Source organism: Stenella coeruleoalba (genome assembly GCF_951394435.1).
Source record: "Stenella coeruleoalba genome assembly, chromosome: 15".
Taxonomy (NCBI): Eukaryota; Metazoa; Chordata; class Mammalia; order Artiodactyla; family Delphinidae; genus Stenella; species Stenella coeruleoalba.
Window position 1 is genome coordinate 77,906,070 of NC_137161.1, and position 19,553 is coordinate 77,925,622.

At 54.0% G+C, this 19,553-nt stretch overlaps 1 protein-coding gene across 3 annotated transcripts in view; it reads right to left on the reverse strand.

Moving 5' to 3' along the window:
- Positions 1-4,939: 4,939 nt before the first annotated feature.
- The window catches only part of RCC1L (RCC1 like), a 33,243-nt gene continuing 18,629 nt past the window's right edge, over positions 4,940-19,553 (reverse strand). For 2 of the 3 annotated variants that reach the window (XM_079944233.1, XM_079944231.1), the window contains 4 exons: positions 19,317-19,498; positions 16,381-16,468; positions 15,370-15,543; positions 4,940-5,747 (listed from right to left, as the gene is read on the reverse strand). In XM_079944233.1, the coding sequence (XP_079800359.1) occupies positions 5,518-5,747; positions 15,370-15,543; positions 16,381-16,468; positions 19,317-19,498 (674 nt within the window). In that variant the 3' untranslated portion in view covers positions 4,940-5,517. Of the gene's footprint in view, positions 5,748-12,891; positions 12,978-15,369; positions 15,544-16,380; positions 16,469-19,316; positions 19,499-19,553 lie in introns of all 3 variants that reach the window. The other variant, XM_079944232.1, reaches the window with a different exon arrangement.

A 19,553-nucleotide genomic window follows, 5' to 3' on the forward strand; every position in this document is an offset into this window, starting at 1 on the left:
CCCTAACAGGCCTGTAGGCAGCAGCTCAAGTTGTATTCCGGGAAATAGATAATCAGTGTCTAGGAACTCAGTGTTGCAGTGTGTTGTGGATTCCACAATACAGGTGTCAAAACTTAAAAATTTAAATGAAGGACCCAGCAATCCCAATCCGAGGTCTCTACCCAAGAAAACTGAAAACATACTCACCCAAAACTTGTATGGGAATCTTCCGAAAAACTCAAACTCTGGGCTAATGTCAAATGTGTACATGAATGTTTTGGCATTCTCCACAGCAGCCCCAAAGTGGAGCCAACACAAATATCCATCAACTGATGAATGAATAAACAAAATGTTTATCAGGAACAAAACAAAAACATCCCCAGATGATTCTGTTACACAGGCGAGGTTGAGAAGGCCACGGTTAAGGGGCAGAAGCTGCCTAAAGGAACCCCAGAGTCCCCATGGAGAACACCGCCTCCTTCGGCTGCTCTGTGGGGCAGTGGCCTCATCCTGCTTTCCTCCATTCTGAGGCCAGAGTGATCAGGGGCAGTCAGCCCCAGTGTACCTGCAAGGATGATGCATCCTTATTGCCACACCCCAAACACTGGCAGGTCCTGGCATATGGAGGGTGCTCCGGAGAATGTACCCAATCAGCCTTTGCTTCTTCAACGCTCCCCCACTGGAATGAAGGTCAACTGCAGCTACGGAGCAGCTTACGGTCAGTTTTTGTCTGCAAGGGTAGACTCAAATGGGGCATTTTCTTTTTTCCTAATTGAAGTATAGTTGATTTACAATATTGTGTTCGTTTCAGGTGTACAGGGAAGTGATTAACTTGTATATGTTTTTTCAGATTCTTTTCCATTATAGGTTATTTTAAGATATTGAATATAGTTCCCTGTGTTATACAGTAAATCCTTGTTGCTTATCTATTTTATGTGTAGTAGGGTGTATCTGTTAATCCCATCCTAATTTATCCCTCCCTCCCCCGCTTTCCCCTTTGGTAACCATGAGTTTGTTCTCTATGTCTGAGTCTGTTTCTGTTTTGTATATAGCTTCACTTGTATTATTTTTTAGATTCCACATATAAGTGCTATCATACTGCTTTTGTCATTCTCTGACTTATTTCCCTTAGCATAATACCCTCCAAGTCCATCCATGTTGCTGCAATATTTCATTCTTTTTTATGGCTGAGTAATATTCCATTGTGTGTGTGTGTGTGTGTGTGTGTGTGTGTGTGTGTGTGTGTGTGTGTGTACACACACCACATCTTCTTAAACCAATCATCTGTTGACAGACACTTGGGTCGTTTTCATGTCTGGGCTATTGTAAATAGTGCTGCTATGAACACCGGGGTGCATATATCTTTTCAAATTAGCGTTTTTGTTTTTTCTGGACATTTTCCCAGGAGTGGAGTGGAATTGCTGGATCATGTGGTAGTTCTGCTTTTAGTATTTTTGTTTTTGTTTGGTTTTTTGGGGGTGGGGTGGGCTGCATTGCGTCTTCATTGCTGTGCATGGGCTTTCTCTAATTGCGGCAAGCTGGGGCTACTTTTCGTTGTGGTGCACAGGCTTCTCATTGTGGTGGCTTCTCTTGTTGCAGAGCATGGGCTTCTAGGCACACGAGCTTCAGTAGTTGTGGCTCGCGAGCTCTAAAGCACAGGCTCAATAGTTGTGGTGCACAGGCTCAGTTGCTCCACAGCATGTGGGATCTACCTGGACCAGGACTCAAACCCGTGTCCCCTGCAATGGCAGGCGGATTCCTAACCACTGCGCCACCAGGGAAGCCCCTACTTTTAGTTTTTTAAGGAACCTCCATACTGTTCCCCATAGTGGCTGCACCAATTTACATTCCTACCAACAGTATACGAGGATTTCCTTTCTTCCACATCCTCTCCAGCGTTAATTATTTGTAGAGATTTTGATGCTGGCCATTTTGACCGGGGTGAGATGATACCTTATTGTGGTTTTGATTTGCATTTCTTTAATAATTGGCGATGTTAAGCAGCTGTTCATGTGCCTGATGGCCATCTGTATGTCTTCTTTGGAGAAACATCTATCTAGGTCTTCTGCTCATTTTTTGATTGGGTGGTGGTTGTTTTTTTATTATTATTGAGTTGTATGAGCTGTCTGTATATTTTAGCTATTAACCCCGTCAGTCCCATCGTTTGCAAATATCTTCTCCCATTCTGTAGGCTGTCTTTTTGTTTTGCGGATGGTTTCCTTTGCTGTGCAAAAAGCTTTTAAGTCTGACGAGGTCTCGTTTGTCAAACAGGGCATTTTCTGATGGGCATGGCTTCATGTCCTCTACTCTCTGGTCTCCTGGCACTTGTGCTGCCACCAGGCTACCAGAGCGATGGCAAGACTAAGCTACTCTACCCTCCAGCCCCGTGGGCCAGCCCCGCCCCCACCAGCTACATCTCACCTGTTTGCCTCCTTGGCAAGACAGTGGACTCCTGGTTTGAGGAGGTGACCACGGTATCTGGATTTATCCTTGTAAATGTGACTGCTGAGCACGCACCTCAGTGTGGCCCCAAATCTGAGAAAAGACATCTTAGAAGGACTCCAAGCATTGTCTCAGCTCAAGCTTAATCTATCCAGCTGTTGCTCCAGGTTAAATAGCAAGGTTCGTGTGGAAGAAAGGCCGGGATTTCTTGATCAATGCAATCTGAGTCTCTGGGGGTGGCTGGTAATGCATCCTGGGAGACAGAAAGGCAGGTATGGGGCTTTTGGGGGAGGGGATAAGTTCTTGGGGGTCAGTCCTGGGCTGGGCGGGCGCTGGGACGATGGCTGTCTCACAGGGCCGGGCCTGTGCTGGGTGCTGCCCCCAAAGTCTGTCTGTACATCACACCACACGAGGCAGCTCATCAGTTCTGATAAAAAAGAATAGCCCACGAGACAGTTTGAGTCCCTCTTGTTGCCAGTCGGGAGGTGCTGGGACCGGGCGTCACACAGGAGAACAGTGTCGATCTTCACGGACGCAGCCCAAGCTTTTGCCCTGGGCCTGGTTGGCCGGACGCACGGCCAGGCCGTCACCTGCTGGGCCAAGTCAGCACCGTTTCGATGTTCTCGGCATCTGACTGTCGCACAGAACACAGCAAGTGCATGAGTGTTTGGGCACTTATTATGGGCGACCATCTATTCAGGGGACAAGCGTGGTCATGACAGGATTCTGAGTGTGTCAGCACTGACCTGACGAGAGTGGTGAGCCGCGTCTTCTATTAGCTGATTTAAGGTGCTGCGCACAGTGAGAGCCGTCCCTCCCCCAGAACCGTTATGAAGTGGCAGCCTGCACGTCTGCCGGGGGCTCAGGGGACGGAAGGCAGAGACCCGAGTGCCTTGGAAGGGGCTGTCCACTCACCCAAACGGCGGTGGAGTCCCTACGCCTTCTCAGGGCTCTGCACTGGCCCCAACATCTGTGAATGGACGGAGTCTGAGTGTGAGAAGAGAGATCACGTCAGAGGTGGCCCATGGTCGCTTCACCCAGGGTGTCATCCATGCACTCGATAATGTGAGAGGAGCCCGGAGCCTGAAACACTGAGCCTTCACAGGAACAAGATGAGAAATCACAGCAGCTGAGCCAATGGTGTAGCAGGCCTCTGTTAAATGCTGGGAGAGGCTGGAACAACAGGACCAAAGCTGAGAAGGGACAGGAGCACAGAGGACAGCCATGGGAAGGGCCTGGCAGATGCGCTCCAGCTGGGAACCCCTGTCGCCACAAAGGGCACAGACCCCACTGGGAGACACGGGGTTTTGGGGGGTTTTTAAGATTTTTTTTTTTTTTATGTGGACCATTTTTAAAGTCTTCATTGACTTTGTTACAATGCTGCATGTTTTATGTTTTGGTTTTTTGGCCATGAGGCATGTGGGATCTTAGCTCCCCGACCAGGGATCTAACCCGCACCCCCTGCATTGGAAGGCGAAGTCTCAACCACTGGACCGCCAGGAAAGTCCCGACACTGGGTTTTAAGACAAATCCAAAGACATCCCTTAATATACCCTGGGTGCTGTGTCCAAGGTGGAAGTAGTTACTGGACCTGAGTCATGGTTGCCACTTGAGGGGACGAGGGGAGGCTAAAAACCATTCCCACCTTCGACAGAGACCCTCCATCACCACCATCCCCCACGGTCCCTGAACATCACTAGGGGGACCCCGGCCTGCCCTTCGGGGACATCGCCCTCCTCAAATCAGCATGTGCTTCAAGGCGTGTATCTCCCTGAGGACGGATTACTGCCGTTCACCACTGGGGTGACGTGGTCCTCGGCCCAACTAGAAGCTCCAGGAAGGAAAATGACAGATGGTTTTCAATTTCTGTTTCAAGTTTATGGAAAAACTTTGCTGTAATAAACATAAGAACTGGTCCCCCTACAGAGAAGTGGAGGTGATAGGAGCCCAGGTGAGGGGTCCCAGGGCCGCTGCCCCAGACACCGCCTGGCCGGTTCGAGCTGCCTCAGGTCGCAGCGAGGATGTCGGGTCAGTGACGGCTCCGCTTTAAACCGCCGCGCCCGGCACCACCTGTCCCTCTCCGGCTTTTCCTCCACAGCCCACGCAACCACCTAATGCACTTTGCATTTTGCTTGTCTGTTTTGCCTCCTCGAATGTAAGTGTCATGAGACCTGCTTACAGGGATTCTGTTTGCCACCACGTGACCCAGTGGGATCAACAGTACCTGACAAGTATGGGGTACAACAGTAAGTGTTTGTTGAGTGAATGAATAAAAGATGGGGGATGTAGGCAAACCGTGAGTGAGAGCCTGCTTTGTGACATGATTGCCCAGTTGGTTTTATACTTCATCATTTTCTCCCAACTGCACTGTGGGAGCAGACTCTGGTCAGAAAACAAACAGTTTTCAAGTGGGGCTGTCTTCTAGAGTATTTTTCACTGGTTTCTAGTTGCTTCTTTACCAAAAGCCTTGTTTTTGAAAGCTAATCTCTAAATGATCAGGTTAAAATAAAAAGGCCTCTCCAGTTCTTAAAAACGAAAAAGCAGAAAATAGACTTTATTCCAAGAGAGATTTTTAAAAGAAGTTTTTAAAGAAAAAGACAAGTTACACTACTAATGCAAATGTTTGTCACTGTTTCTGAATTTTCCTTCTCCAAGACTAGTACTCCAGCCAAGCTTTTGCAGGATGTGTTCAGAGCCCTTGGCCCACAAGAATTTGGCCTCGCTCTTCCTCCCGTGGGGGCTTCTCAAGTCTTCTCAGCCAGGCAGTAAGGATGGTTACAAGGCTGCTGAGAGCCATGGGCCCACAGGGTCCTGGGCTGGCGCCCACTGGCATTTCCAGGGAGACCTCCAGTGCAAGGGGTTTCGGCTGGTGTCCCAGCAGCAAGCAGAGACGGCTGAGCGGGCTAAGCTTTCCAAAGACCAGACGTGACACCAGAAGCCGTCGTGTGTTCCCCAGAAGGAGCCAAGATGAGCAGATCATCCTCGCCCTGCCGGGGCCACACACCCCTGGGGCTCGGCCGATAACGGCGGCATCTGTGCTGAGTGCAGCACGTCTCACCCTCGGCAGGAGGGGGGACCCCGTCCCGGAACCTCCGGTCACACCGCTCCGGGCTGCCGGGGAGTGCGGCATACCACACGGAGGGCCCCGACCCTCTCGGGCCCCAACCAGAGCCCCAGCGGCTGCCTCTGCTGTGCAGTCCAAGCGGTCCTGAGGCCGAGGCCTGGCTCAAGCGGGCCGGGGAGGACATTCAGATGAAGGACCTGGCCAGGGTCACCATGTGGTCCACACCGCACGCCACATCCACAGGCTCCCCAGGCATCGTCACCTGAGCAAACAAGAACCAGCACACCGTGAGGAGAGATGGCCTGGCGGTGGCCGATCAAGGGCCTGACCCCGGCTCTGCTCTGGGTAGGTGACCTAACTGCTCTGAGCCTCGGCTCTCTCACCTGGAAATGGGGTGCTTACACCCACCCGGCAGGTCTGCTGGGAAGGGTGATGCACCCACCGTGGGAAGGGCCGTCCTGACTCCCCACCCAGACCCGGGCAGCACCCCCCGAGAGGCCGCTCTGGACACGCGCACGGACCCTGCCTGCACCGTCCTGGGACGTGCACACCCCACAGAGGCCGTTCCCCGTGAGTGTGACTCCCCAGAGGCCAAACCTGCGCTCAAGCCAGCTGTTCAGAGACCCTTCCCAGGGGTCACCAGACAGCTCCCTGGAGCAGCTCCAGAAACCCTCCTGCCCTGCCCTGCCCTCAGGGTCCACTGTGGGAAGGAAGCCTCCCAGCCTAGTGCCTTCACCCGCTCTACACGGCAGCTCCAGACCCAGGCAGGCTGCTCCCAGGTCCTGCGCACCCCGGAGGAGGGCTATTTACTTCGTCTCAGAAGGTGCCAGAGGCCTGGCTGGCAGCCCTGCCGACACTGTCACCCACACTGACATCACTTCATCACAGGCAGGCCCAACCCTCCAGGTGAAGTGCAGGCAGCCTCGTGTGTGTGGAGGCTCCAGCCTGCTGGCCTTGACGGGGACTCACTGCCCCACAGCTGGGCCGTGGAGATGGACCCCCTCCCTCCAAACTCCATGGTGCCCACAACACAGGAGGGATCTCCAGGTGCACACAGCTACCCAGTTCTCCAGGAGAGGGGCACTTTGCTTTCTCCTCTTGTTGTATTATTATTATAAATGTTATTATTATTATTACTTTGAATAGGTGATAGCCATGTGGCTACGATATAAAATGACATTCAGTAGAAAAGAAGAAAAGGTATTAAATACCCTTGGACACCACCCTGTCATCACGTGCCCTGCTCCCCACCTTCCCTCTGAGCTGGAAACTACTTTTAACTGGTTTTTTGTCTTTCCAGAGCTTCTAGACGCAGAAAGCCAGTGCGAGTGTAGTGTCTTCTTAGGGGGCAATTTCTAAGACAGAGCACCTGCACCACCTCCCCCTCAGCCCTGCCAGGACGCCGATGCTGCTCTTCTGACCGGATCCGAATCCTGCCATCCCTCCCCCGTGGCAGCGCTCAGCGGGGCAGCGTGACAGCTGGACAGGGATCTGTAACAGCCTGCGGAGTTTACTGAGCTTCAGAGGGAAAGGCCTCGTCCAGATGGCCTGCCCTAAAAGCCCAGAGGCAGCAACATCAACCGTTCAGAGACAAGTCCATTAGGGTCTCCCGGCCACAAGGCAAGCGGATGCTAGCAACCAAGTCGTGCTACTCACCCGTCCCTAAACAAACGCCTCCAGCAAAACCTGTTACAGAAATCACTGAACAAACATGCGGCGGTGCCCTCAGCTCATCGCAAAGGCCCAGAGCTGCAGAAAGCGTTCCAGGCTGGCCACAGAAGCAGAAGAAAACATGCTGCCTGGGGTGACCAGGCCAGGTGAGCTCCTAGCAACCTCCCCGGGCCACGAGAGCACCTTTATTGACCTTCCCCAGGAAAGGGCCGCTCTCCGCGCTGACCTGCGGCCGAGCTGTCACACTGGGGCACCTCTGTCCTTGTTCCCCAAGGGCTGTGACCGTCAGAACCCAAAGCAGAGGGAGCCACCTCACCTTGGCTGACTTGCCGGGACGATGGTCACGGCTGCCGCTGGCCCCAGGAGCCTCTCTGGGGAGCAGCAGGTGGCTCCCGGGGCCCCAGCTCCCCCCGGCCAACTGCCTCTCACTGTCTGCCTCTGAACTGAGTCCAAGAGAAGGCTGCCCTCAGGCACGTTTTATTTGTGGCCTCATCAGGGTTAAAAGGAGTTTCTATTCTAAACCAATTTATACTCAAATTGTTGCAAAGGCAAACAGTTCCAGAAAACGAACCATATTTGGCCTGAGTGACTCTGAAAAGTTTGAGCAGAATCAGTGTAGGAACAGCTCTCTGCACGAGGACAAGTTCCCAAGACACACACCCACCAGGTGAAGGGCAGAGGAAGGCAGAGAGGAGCGCTGGACCAGCTGTGATCCGGCCACCAGACTTGCCGTGTCCCTACTCGGCTGTACCCGGGATGCCCTGACCCGCGCCCAGAAGCCAGGCCACACCCGGGAGGGGAGCCGGCTCAGCCTGCGAGGAGGCCCAGCCCCTGCGGCGTGCCCTCCCCTGGGGCGTCAGAACTGCCGGGGCCTGTGGCTCCTGAAGCAGCCAGGTAAGAAAGAGGCCCAGGAAGCAGAGGGTTCCCAGCTTGTGCTCCAACCCAAGCCCCACCAGAGAGGCGCACGGCGAGGGGGAAGCGTAGTCTGCGCTCAGAGCACCGAGGTCACGTCGCAGCCCACCCACTGCGCGGCTGAGAGACTGGGCCAGCGGCTTCGAATCCTGAGGTCAGTGTGCACGGGGGCAGGCTGGGGGGCAGCCCAACCTTCACAGGCTGTTCTGAGGATTAGAGAGACGGTGCAAAGCACCGGCCCCCGGGACAGCTCCGGGCCCTGAGAATGGCGGTCATGTGCGATGGAAAGTTAGGGCCTGGGTGGGGGTGGGGGTGGCACCGCTCGAAAGCTCTCCCCAGTGTCCTGTTCCCAGGCCCGCAGGGCTGCCATCGGGCAGAGGGTCCCCACCTCCACCTCGCCCTCCCTCCACCGCGGGGACTCCAGGGGAACCCAGCTCAGGCCCTCAAAGAGGAGGGGGACCATGGTGACAGAGGGGGACCATGGTGACGTCTTAAAGTCAGAAATTCTCAGTCTGATTCTTGGCTCCACTTTTTTTAAAATATATATCTATTTATTTATTTATTTTTGGCTGTGTTGGGTCTTTGTTGCTGCACACGGGCTTTCTCTAGTCGTGGCGAGCGGGGCCTACTCTTCCTTGCAGTGCGCAGGCTTCTCATTGTGGTGGCTTCTCTTGTTGTGGAGCACGGGCTCTAGGCGCACGGGTTTCAGTAGTTGTGGCACATGAGCTCAGTAGTTGTGGCTCGTGGGCTCTAGAGCACAGGCTCAGTAGTTGTGGCCCACGGGCTTAGTTGCTCCGCAGCATGTGGGATCTTCCCGAACCAGGGCTCGAACCCATGTCCCCTGCATGGGCAGGCAGATTCTTAACCACTGAGCCACCAGGGAAGTCCTCCACTTCTTACTAGGTGTGTGACCTTAGAGAAATCACTGAACCTCTCTGAGCTCTGAGCATCAATGTGGAGGAGGAAAACCTCCTGGACAGCTTCCGGAAGGAGAGGTTTCAATCAGGTGACTCAGATGTCACTTCCTAGGCCTACGAATCATCAGAAAAGCCCAGGCTCTGTAAGGAAGTCTAAGAATAACTAGTTAATAGCACTGTAGGACCTACAAATATGGCTTTACTCTTTTTTTTCTTTCTTGGAATACTTTTTAAATGATGTAACATATCCCCTACTTAAGATTAATAAGAAAATAGTGTTTAAAGAATAAAAATCACCTGCAATTTTTTTTTTTAAGCAACAACAGAACAGACTGGAGAAAGGTCCAACTACCCAACAAGAGACTAACCTTTAAGGAATCCAACCTAGTTGATTGAAAACCTGGTTCCTGTCACCACCACCCTCCCAGAGCCCCAGCCTCGCATCTTGGAGCCGGCATGGACCTCAGCACCACGCTCCCAACCCCGACCAAAAGGTGACACGGGGGGCGAAGGAGCTCTACAGACACACAAGGGGAGACAATGGTGTGGGGCATGAAAGCAGCCGTCACAGGAACAGACCTGAGTGACCTTTCCCTGATGGCATGGAGGCCGGGAACAACACTTCAGAGGGACGTTCGGCGCAGGGGTCCGGCTTGAACAACGGGGCATCTGCCCCCAGGCCTGGCACTCCACCACAGAGGCCAAGCCTGGCCCGGCCACTTGGACAACGAAAACGCTCTCAAACCTGATTTCACAGCTGATCTTCGCTCTAATTGGGAGGACACGAGGCAGGTGGGGAGCCCCTAGTCACAACGGTCATTCATTCAAAACCCACTTGCTTGGCCATTTCCCCAGCTGCCCCTCAGAAGGAAGTCCCTTGCGGGGGGAGGGGGGGCTGTTAAAGAGAGGGCTGCGAGTGGCTCCCAAGAGAAGCAGCAGGATTCTAACTGCTCCGTATCCCTGAGCTGCCGGCCACGGTCCAGCCGCCGCCATGCCTTTCCTCACCCGGGGTGGGGTCCCCGGGAACAAGCGGGTCAGCACCGGCCAGGCTGGGGACAGCTCTGGGCCACAGCCATTTCCTTCTAACAAGTTTAAAGTCTCCCTTTTGACCTGTTCTCTTAGAGAAAGCACCGGAGTCAGGGCCTGCCGAGCTCAGGGGAGCCAGCAGCCAGGGGGAGCTGAGAGAAAGAGCCCCTAAAACACCACAGTGAGTGCCTTGAAACACTGACCGATAAATCCTTTCTTCCTTCCTTCCTTCCTTTCTTTCTCCATCTCCCTCTCCCTCTCTCCCCCTCCCTCCCTCTCTCTCCCTCCCCTTCCCTCTCTCTCTCCGCCTCTCCCCCTCCCTCCCTCTCCCTCCCCTTCCCTCTCTCTCCGCCTCTCCCACTCCCTCCCTCCCCCTCTCTCCCTCCCCCTCTCTCCCTCCCTCCCCCTCTCTCTCTCCGCCTCCCTCCCTCTCCCTCCTTCCCTCCCCCTCCCTCCACACTTCCCTCTCCCTCCCTCTCTCTGCCTCTCCCCCTCTCTCCCCTTCCCTCTCTCTCTCCCTCTCTCCCTCCCCCTCTCCCTCCCCTCTCTCTCTCTGCCTCTCCCTCCCTCTCCACTTCCCTCTCCCTCCCTCTCTCCCTCCCCTCCCTCTCTCCCTCCCCTCTCTCTCCCCCTCTCTCCGCCTCTCCCTCTCTCTCCCCCTCCCCCCTTCCCTCTCCCTCACTCCCTTCCCTTTCCTCTCTCCCTCCCTCCCCCACTCTCCACTTCCCTCTCCCTCCCTCTCCCCCTCCCTCTCTCCTTCCCTCTCCCTCCCTCTCCCCTCTCCCCTCCCCTTCCCTCTCCCCTCCCCTTCCCTCTCCCCTCCCCTTCCCTCTCCCTCCCTCTCTCTCCTTCCCTTTCCTCCCTCGCTCCCTTCCCTTTCCCCTTTCCTCCCTCGCTCCCTTCCCTTTCCTCTCTCCCTCCCTCTCCTTCCCTCTCCCTCCCTCTCCTTCCCTCTCCCTCCCTCTCTCTGCCTCTCCCTCTCCACTTCCATCTCCCTCCCTCTCCCTCTCGCTCCCTCCCTCCGCCTCTCCCCCTCCCTCACTCCCTTCCCTCTCTCCCTCCCCCACTCTCCACTTCCCTCTCTCTCCCTCTCCCCTCCCCCTCCCTCTCCCCTCCCCTTCCCTCCCTCTCTCTGCCTCTCCCCCTGCTCTCTCTCCCCCTCTCCACTTCCCTCTCCCTCCCTCTCCCCCTCTCCACTTCCCTCTCCCCTCCCCTCTCTCCCTCCCTCTCTCCACTTCCCTCCCCCTCCCCACTTCCCTCTCCCTACCTCTCCCCTTCCCTCTCTCCACCTCTCCCCTCCCCTTCCCTCTCTCTCCCTCTCTCTCTCCACTTCCCTCCCCCCTCTCCCCCTCCCTCTCCCCGCCTCTCCCCTTCCCTCTCCCCACCTCTCCCCTTCCCTCTCCCCACCTCTCCCCTTCCCTTTCTCTCTCCCTCCCTCCTCTCCCTCCCTGCCTCTCCCTCTCTTCCTCCCTCAATCTCTCCCTCCCTCTCTCCGCCTCTCCCCTTCCCTCTCCTCCTTCCTTCCTCTTTCCTTTCTCCTCCTTACCTCCTTCCTTTCTTTCATTCCTTCTTTCTGTTCTTCTTTCTTTCCTTCTCTCTCTTCCTCTCTCCCTCCCTCTCCTCCTTCCTTTCTCTTTCTTTCCTTTCTCTCTCTCCTCCTTACCTCCTTCCTTTCTTTCCTTCTTTCTTTCTTTCTGTTCTTCTTCTTTCTTTCCTTCTTTCTCTGTCTCTCTTCCTCCCTCCCCCTCTCTCTTTCTCCTCCTTCCTTCCTTTATGGCTGCGTTGGGTCTTCGTTGCTGCACATGGGCTTTCTCTAGTTGCAGCGAGCAGGGGCTACTCTTCGTTGCAATGCGCAGGCTTCTCATTGTGGTGGCTTCCCTCATTGCGGAGCACGGGCTCTAGGTGCGTGGGCGTCAGTAGTTGTTGTGGTTCATGGGTTCTAGAGTGCAGGCTCAGTAGTTGTGGCACACGGGCTTAGTTGCTCTGCGGCATGTGGGATCTTCCCGACCAGGGCACGAACCCGTGTCCCCTGCTTTGGCAGGCAGATTCTTAACCACTGCGCCACCAGGGAAGCCCCCCTTATTATTTTTTTTATTACACATTTCTTTTGCACTTTTACATGTGTTTTTTAAAAAATGCTTTACACAACCTCAAAACACGTTAAAACCTAACCTTCAAAGAAAACACTTAGGCACGTACACACACGCGAACACACGCAAGTGCACACACACAGGCGTTCACGCACACAAGCGCCTGCTCCTCTACACAGAGCCTATCTCTGGAAGGGAACAATGAAACCAGAACCAGTGGCTGCCTCTGGGACACGAGACGGGAGACTTATCTTTCATAATACATTTTGTACCATGTCCATATGTTCTGTATTCAAAAAAATAGATAGCCTCTTTTTTCCTGAAGAACTTAAAGAACTGACTTAGTAAACGACACTAAGATAGACTACAACTTAAGAAGGAACCCTCTTCCCCTTTAATTCTGAAATGAGCCTTTTTGTGTAACTGCATCCTCCCCTCAGAAGAGCCTTCATGTTTCACTCTGATGGCTGTGGTAAGGCACTCTGAACATTAAACATCCCGCTTTCTTTTAAATCCGCTGTAAAATAGTCCTCTCCACTGGCCTCTGTAAACAGCTCCTGGCACGTCAACTTCTTCATCTCAACCCTCTCCCTCTCGGAGCCCCGAGGCACCCGGCCTGCAGCTCGCTCCTCCCTGAGGCACCCGTGTGCCCGAGGCCAGCCTCCAAGGAGGCTTCTTACAGGCACCACAGGGACTGGAAGCCCGGGGACCCTGTGCCGGCCGGGCTGCTGCATCAGGTGAGTGTGCTCTGCAGGCACGCCGCCCTCACGCCCGCCCGGCCCAGCCTTACCCTCCACGGGAAGTACTGGTCTTCCAGGCGACCGATTCCCAGGCACCCTCGGATGTTCTTGCCCCACACAAACAGCTCTCCTCTGTCTGCAAATAAAGAAAAACGGCTTGGTTGGGGCTTGAGGCCAAGGGCAAGTCTCCAAGAGGAGGAAGGGTCATGAGAATAGGCTTTCTAGAACCAGGTACAAAAAGATCGAAGTTAAACTTCAATTTCTCCCAGGCATTAATGCTTTCCCGTACCAAAAACATGTCCCGGCCCAGAGTCATGCTGTGTCCCTCTCATGGGAGATGAACACATGCCTGGAGGTGGGCCCAGGGGCTCCTGTACACGGCCCGGGCCCGCTCTGTGCGGCCCTTACACACACACCCTCATCGCCCACTTATGTCTAACCAAACCCTGCCCTCCACAAATCCTGAAATCTCAGCATCCTCAAATCCTGGTCACGCCCTGACAGAGTGAGAAGTAGGACAATTTGTCATTTCTTGTCTGGGTCTCCACATTTCAGGAGCATTTGGTCAAGTGACACACGGTGACTGGGTGCCTCTTTGGGTCGAGTGTACATCTGTGTGCTAGGAGCTGGGACAGCATGGGGACCGACACGCATGTTCCTGTCCTCACAGGGCTGGAGCTAGTTGAAGAGCGAAAACTAAACAAATGATTAAACCAACAAATGCATGTTTTCAAATTGTAAACAGTGCCATGAAGGAAAAGGACAGGCAGGGTGCTGGAGGGGCAGGCCAGGAGGCTGAGTCCAGACTGGGGCTCTGGGAACGCCAGCTCCAGGATGGACCCTCAGGCTGGGCAGGGCCCTCAGTGCAGACTTCCGTCCACACCAGCCGGGGCAACCTCGGCGCGGAGGCCCCATTTACCAGCCCCCTCTGGCAGAGGCGCTGGTCATGGAAGAAGGGAAGCCATGGGGGAGCCGGCACTGACACAACCGGCTGATGAAGTAAGGGGTCCTTCTGGGACAGAAGGCCTCTGGTCCTGCTGCCGTCCGTGGTCTTCCACCTCAGAGGTCGTGTTTAACAGAACAATTCAGTCTGGCCCCCAACATGTTAGCAGACCTCAGGGCAAACCAGAGGAAGCCAGGCTCTGAGGCTCCCCCTACTGAGGCTCTGAGGCTCCCCCTACTGAGGGACAGTCACTGGCACTTGGAGGGTGGCTGTTGGGTCTTGGGGGAAATCTAGGTAGGATTTCATTCCAGTGTGACCCCAAATGGCCGCATGGCACGACAGCAGACAAAGCAATCTACCCTAGTCAAAGGCTTCGTCCGGGTTTCTAAGTACATGACTTTGCATGTAGTTTAAGCCTTAAACATTGGGGAAATAGGTTACTGTTACCTCCAGAATTCGCCCACGCTGACTCTATCTGCTACATCAAAATAGCTTTAAAACGCCAACGTGACACAGACGCACTTGCAGATGAAGGTGGCTGACCCTGCGTGAGGGGTGTGAGGGGTCCTCCACCGCGGGCGCCACTGCTGCCACCCAGTGCCTCAGCGCACAGACAACACTCCCCGCACCTCCACAGCGGCCCACGCTGCAGCTGCTGCCGCTCAAGCCCCAGACCCTGAGACGCAGACACTGAACGGCAGCGAGGACTCTGCAACAGCGTGCTCGCCTGCAGCAGTCCTCACAGCAGCGCGAGGCCGGGGAACACAGACGAGGACCACCCAAACTGCCTGTCCCGGCCCAGATGTTTCCAAAGGAAACAACAGCTTGCCGTGAGATAAAACGGTCTTTAAATTGCAAGGAAAAAGTGAATTTACTTGAGAATCACAAAATGAAATTTAGTTCCGTCTTACTATTCAAGTCAACTAACGAGGAGCAAATTGAGCCGACAGCCGCGGCGGGGGGATGAGAGCTGTAATCAAGAAGCGCAGACACGCGGGAGGGCTGCAGAGTAACTTTGTGTGTCGTGGCTTTGTAACTGGGCAACCCTCTGAGGAAACCTCCATTTCAGCCCCGCTTCGATCACTCCCCCCAGCACTTTGGAGAAACCGGGCACATCTACCCTGTCAAAACCACAGGACGGTCTTATAAATACGCCTCTTGCCACCCCACGCTCCTGGCTCGGATGAGGGTCGGGCTTGGCCAGGGACCGGGATGAAGCCCCCCACGCTCATTTCCTCCTCACCCACCGCAATGTACCAAACCTCCGCGGGTCTCCCCCAGCAGCCCGGCCCACTCGAGGGTCCCCTCTCCCACCACCGACTGCGTCCACTTGAGAAAAGTCACTGCAACGCCAGCCTAACCACAAACCAAATGAACTGAAAACACACCTCCCGGGTGAAAAGGAGACACACATTAGACCACCTCAAGCCAGACAACTTCTGGATTAGCTGCTCTCTCTAATTATCCACACAAGGGTGCCACTCCACTGGATGGATGGAAACTGAGAGCAGCCCAGGGTTTGGGGCTGAACCTGAGAGGGTGAAGCTCGGTACGGCCTTGGGGCCACACGGGCTTGGTCACTTACTGGTGAGGGCGGCGAAGTGGCTGAGTCCACAGCAAATGCGGCAAACCTGGACTCCTGGATTGAACTCCGTCAAGCCAAAGAGAGTGGGTGGAATCATTTCTGGAAGGGCAGTTTCCATGAGGTTTGGTCCTTTCCCAAGAATTCCATAGCCCCAGACGAAAACATGTCCTTCTCCTGGATTACAGGAAAAACAACGGTCAGGAAGTCAAACCAAGTGCAGCCCTCCCTCGCTAGAAATTCAAACCGCACCACCAAGATGCATTATATCCACATGAACTTTTTTTTCCCCTCTTCTTGCTTGGCAAGAACATGTTGATATTTAAAATAATGTTTCTTTTCTCCTCTTTCAAATTCTTGCTTGTGGAGTGTGTCTAGCCAGCTAACCAATCTCACAATACAAATGTCCTACATCTTGAGTGTGCTGGACGGGGCCACTCCATAAATCAGCCACAACCCCCACGTGAACACAGGAGAGCCTTAGAACGGCAGCTTTTCCTAACAGCGCTATGTCTCACATGGATCAGAGACCAAGCCAAGTACACACACAACTTCTGGCTAGATTCTAAAATTCGTAATGATTTTCAGGTCATAAAAAGTTTACTACTCATCAGTGGTGCCAGACGTTTAATCCCAGGGGCTTGGCTCCCAGTACCTGAACCCTAAGGCTCTTCTCCTATGTGCCCGTGGCTCTTAGCACGGCCTTTCTGGAGAAGGCAGGCCTGGGGGCTTTGGCCCAGGCTTCGGGAGGGAGCAGTACTTCATCCTCCACTCCAGAGGTTTGCGATAGTTACTCAGCTCTATGCTGGCTGTTCGTCAACCTATAAATCATGGCTGTTATCCTTCTGTCAGGAATGTCACCCTCACCCTCTATTAACTGAACTAAACTAACTAGATCTTCCCACAACCGTGCTCCCCGCACTGAAAACCACAGCCTGAATCCAGCGGACACCAACCCTTCCTCACCCAAGCCACCCACAGCTTCCCAGCAAACTGCCTGCGAGAGGGTCTCACCATTTAGTACAGCACAGCCTGTGCCCCCACTCGCAGCCTGCTTCACCCGCCCGACTCCTGAGAAGGGCAGGCACCGGGGGACGTTCACCTGAATCAAAGGAAGGGACCACACTGCTAGGAAGACAAACCAGCGAGAACTTGGAAATACTGTTTCACGTACAGAGTAGGTAAGTCCCGGTTCACTCATTCCCTCCCCATATATCTCCTGAACATCGTACACATGCTAAGCTTCTAACTGCATGCTGGGAAGATGACAGGCAGCAGGAGAAGCAGTCCCGCTCTCAGACTGTAGTCCAGTGGGGGAGGCAGATGTCAGCCGAACCTAACACGGCATGGATCTGTGCTGAATGCAATGAAGGCGAGTACGGGGTCCCTGGCGTGAGTGTCAGGGGACCTGATCTGGTGTGCGGGGAGGGGCAATCAGGAGTACGCGGGCCAGGGCAGAAGAGAAGGAAATCCTGAGGCGGCGAGATGGACGTGCAAAGGGAGCAAGGTGAGTGTGGCCCGTTCAGGAGCTTACACAAGGTCAGAGTGGTTGACGCAGGGGCACAAGGGGGAGTATCTGTAAGATGCCGGTGGGCAGAAGGGAAACCAGATCACGCAGGACGTTGTTGATCATGGCAAGGGTTTGGTCTCTATCCTAAGCACAACAGGGAGGTAGTAAGGGAGAGGGACGTGATTTCTAGAGGGAAACGTGAGTGGACGTGGGTAACAAGGGAGAAGGGCCAGGATGCCGGGCTGAGCATGAACTCACTCCGGGATGCACTGAACTTGCGGTGCCTAGAGACGGCCGTGGCACTTCTGCTCAGAGTGACAGACGGAGGCTCACGGCCTGGGAGAACGAAATGTGGCCAACTTAGCTGTCCAGCAGGATTTGGTCTTGGCACCCCTACTGAGAAATAACTTTGCAAGATAGATTTTAAGTGCTTCTGTGACAGCCATGAATCTTTTCAGTCACTTGCAAATGGAGACAGCTGGAGGGTAGCAATCCCTCAGATGACTCCAAGGGAATAAAGGGGCTTCACTGATCCGAGATGGCCTGGTGTCTGCCGCCCGGCTCTCACAGCTTCTCTACCCAACTGGGCTCTGGCACAGGGCCCTCGGCAAAGGCTGAGAAACCCTCCAGCAAAGAGCCACTGGAAACGCACCACTGTTGTCACTGACAGGATGAGGCTCGGACCACGTAAAGAATCATGGATGCGGTGGGCTGCTTCCAAAACAAGTGACCCGTCTGTGCTAGTCACACCGTGGATAATCTGTGCCCTTGTGTGTGGGAGTTAGGCCTAGCGACTTGCTTCTAAAGAACAGAATTCCAGCAAACGTGGCGGAAGGCACTGCCAAGATGAACTTACGAGGCACTGGCTTCCGTCTCACCGACACGCGCTCTCGCCCTCTCATTGGCTCACTCGGCCGAAGCCACGCTGTGAGCCACCACTTGGAGAAGCCTGCATGGCAAGGAGCCGAGGAAGGCTTGGACAACCACTGTGAGCTGGCCAAGCGCCAGCGAAGACCTGGGGCCCCAGGGCCAACAGTCCACGAGGACCTACACCCTGCTGCCAACAACCAGAACGGGCCCGGAGGCAGGGCCTTCCCAAGGTGAACCCCAAGGTGACACGAGCCTTTGAGAGACTCAGAGCCAGAGACCCAGCTAAGCCACCCCTAGGTTCCTGACCCACAGAAACGGTGAGACAATAAATGTGTGTTGTTTTAAGCCGCTACGTGTTGGGGTCCTCTGTCATGCAGCACAGATAATGATGACATGACCCTAGATCTGCCCTCACAGCAAGGCCGTGGGAGACACTGATCTCAGGCCTTGCTATCCGGAAGGCCAGGCCCTCTTCTATTTGCTGTTTATCTTATGGAAACAATGAATCACTTCAATGACCACGTTTTCGTCTCTGTTTTGGCTACTAGAGAGCTCAGAGCCAAATCCGCAGCCACTTCAAGCTACTGTGTCAGACCGCAGAGGATGAACTGTTTCATCCAGTTAGCTGATCTTATCCATTTGCGCATATCTCTTTATCTATTAATATATATTTCAAACCCTTCTGTATGTTGTCAGAAGCTTGATGACATTCAGTCCTTATCACTTAGAGATCCATGCTGACTTATGGATATGATGTCTAGGATTTGCTTCAGAATAACGCAGGACAGAGAAGCAGATGGAATTACAGATGCAGCGAGATTGGCCATTAGGTGTATGGGGCTCTTTGGAGAGCAGGGTGGGGAGGGTGAATGAAGATGTTCTAGAATTAGTGGGGACAGTTGCATAACCTTGAGAATATACTAAAAACCACTAAGTCACACAATTTAAAACAGTAAATTACCTATTTTTTTGAACGGGCCATTAGTTGGTAATTGTTGAACACGGATGATGGATACACAGATTAATTATGCAGTGAGGTCTACTTTTGCTTACGTTTGGAATTTTCCTTAATAAAACGTTGAAAGCCCTACTGTACTGTACTGACGGTGTGACAGAGAGAGGCCAGCAGCAGGACTGCCAATGCCCTACTGCATGATCTAGGGGCCGCACAGGTGTCTTCACCAAGGTGCACACCTCAGATCTGTATATTTGGGGGTACACACACTAGACGGCAACTAGAGGCCGACTGTGACATCACAGGACCTTATGTAAACAGCCTCACATCCCTTTCAGAACAAGACAGGGCATGCAGACATACCTAAACTACTGCTCTAAACCAGGACTATCTCATCGAAGTATTGATAATGATGGCTTTTGCATCTAAGCTTTCTTTCCAGGCTCCAATGAGATTGCCAAGAACTCGGCCCCTTGAAGAGGCAGCCGTAGCACAGGTGAGGCCTACACGGCACTCTATACATCACCCCTTCGTGAAGGATCTCTTCTAAACATCCTTAACACTCTATCTCCAAACCCCCAGCCCCAGGCTGCAGAGGACCTCGTGGGGTCTTACCTGTGTGGAGTCCGTGACAGAGGCCAGCTGCAGGTACTCAGAGTTCCCCCACCCGAAGAGGCTGCCATCGACCGACACAGCCAGGCAGCAGTCCCCGTAGGTGGCCACCTGGACAACGTTCACTCCGGCAAGGTCTCCAGCCAGCTTGGTGGGTGCGCTGGTGATATTGTAGTGACCCAGACCTGGAACAATGGAAAACTGTGTTACTTACTTTTAATTGTTTATTCTTTTAACAAA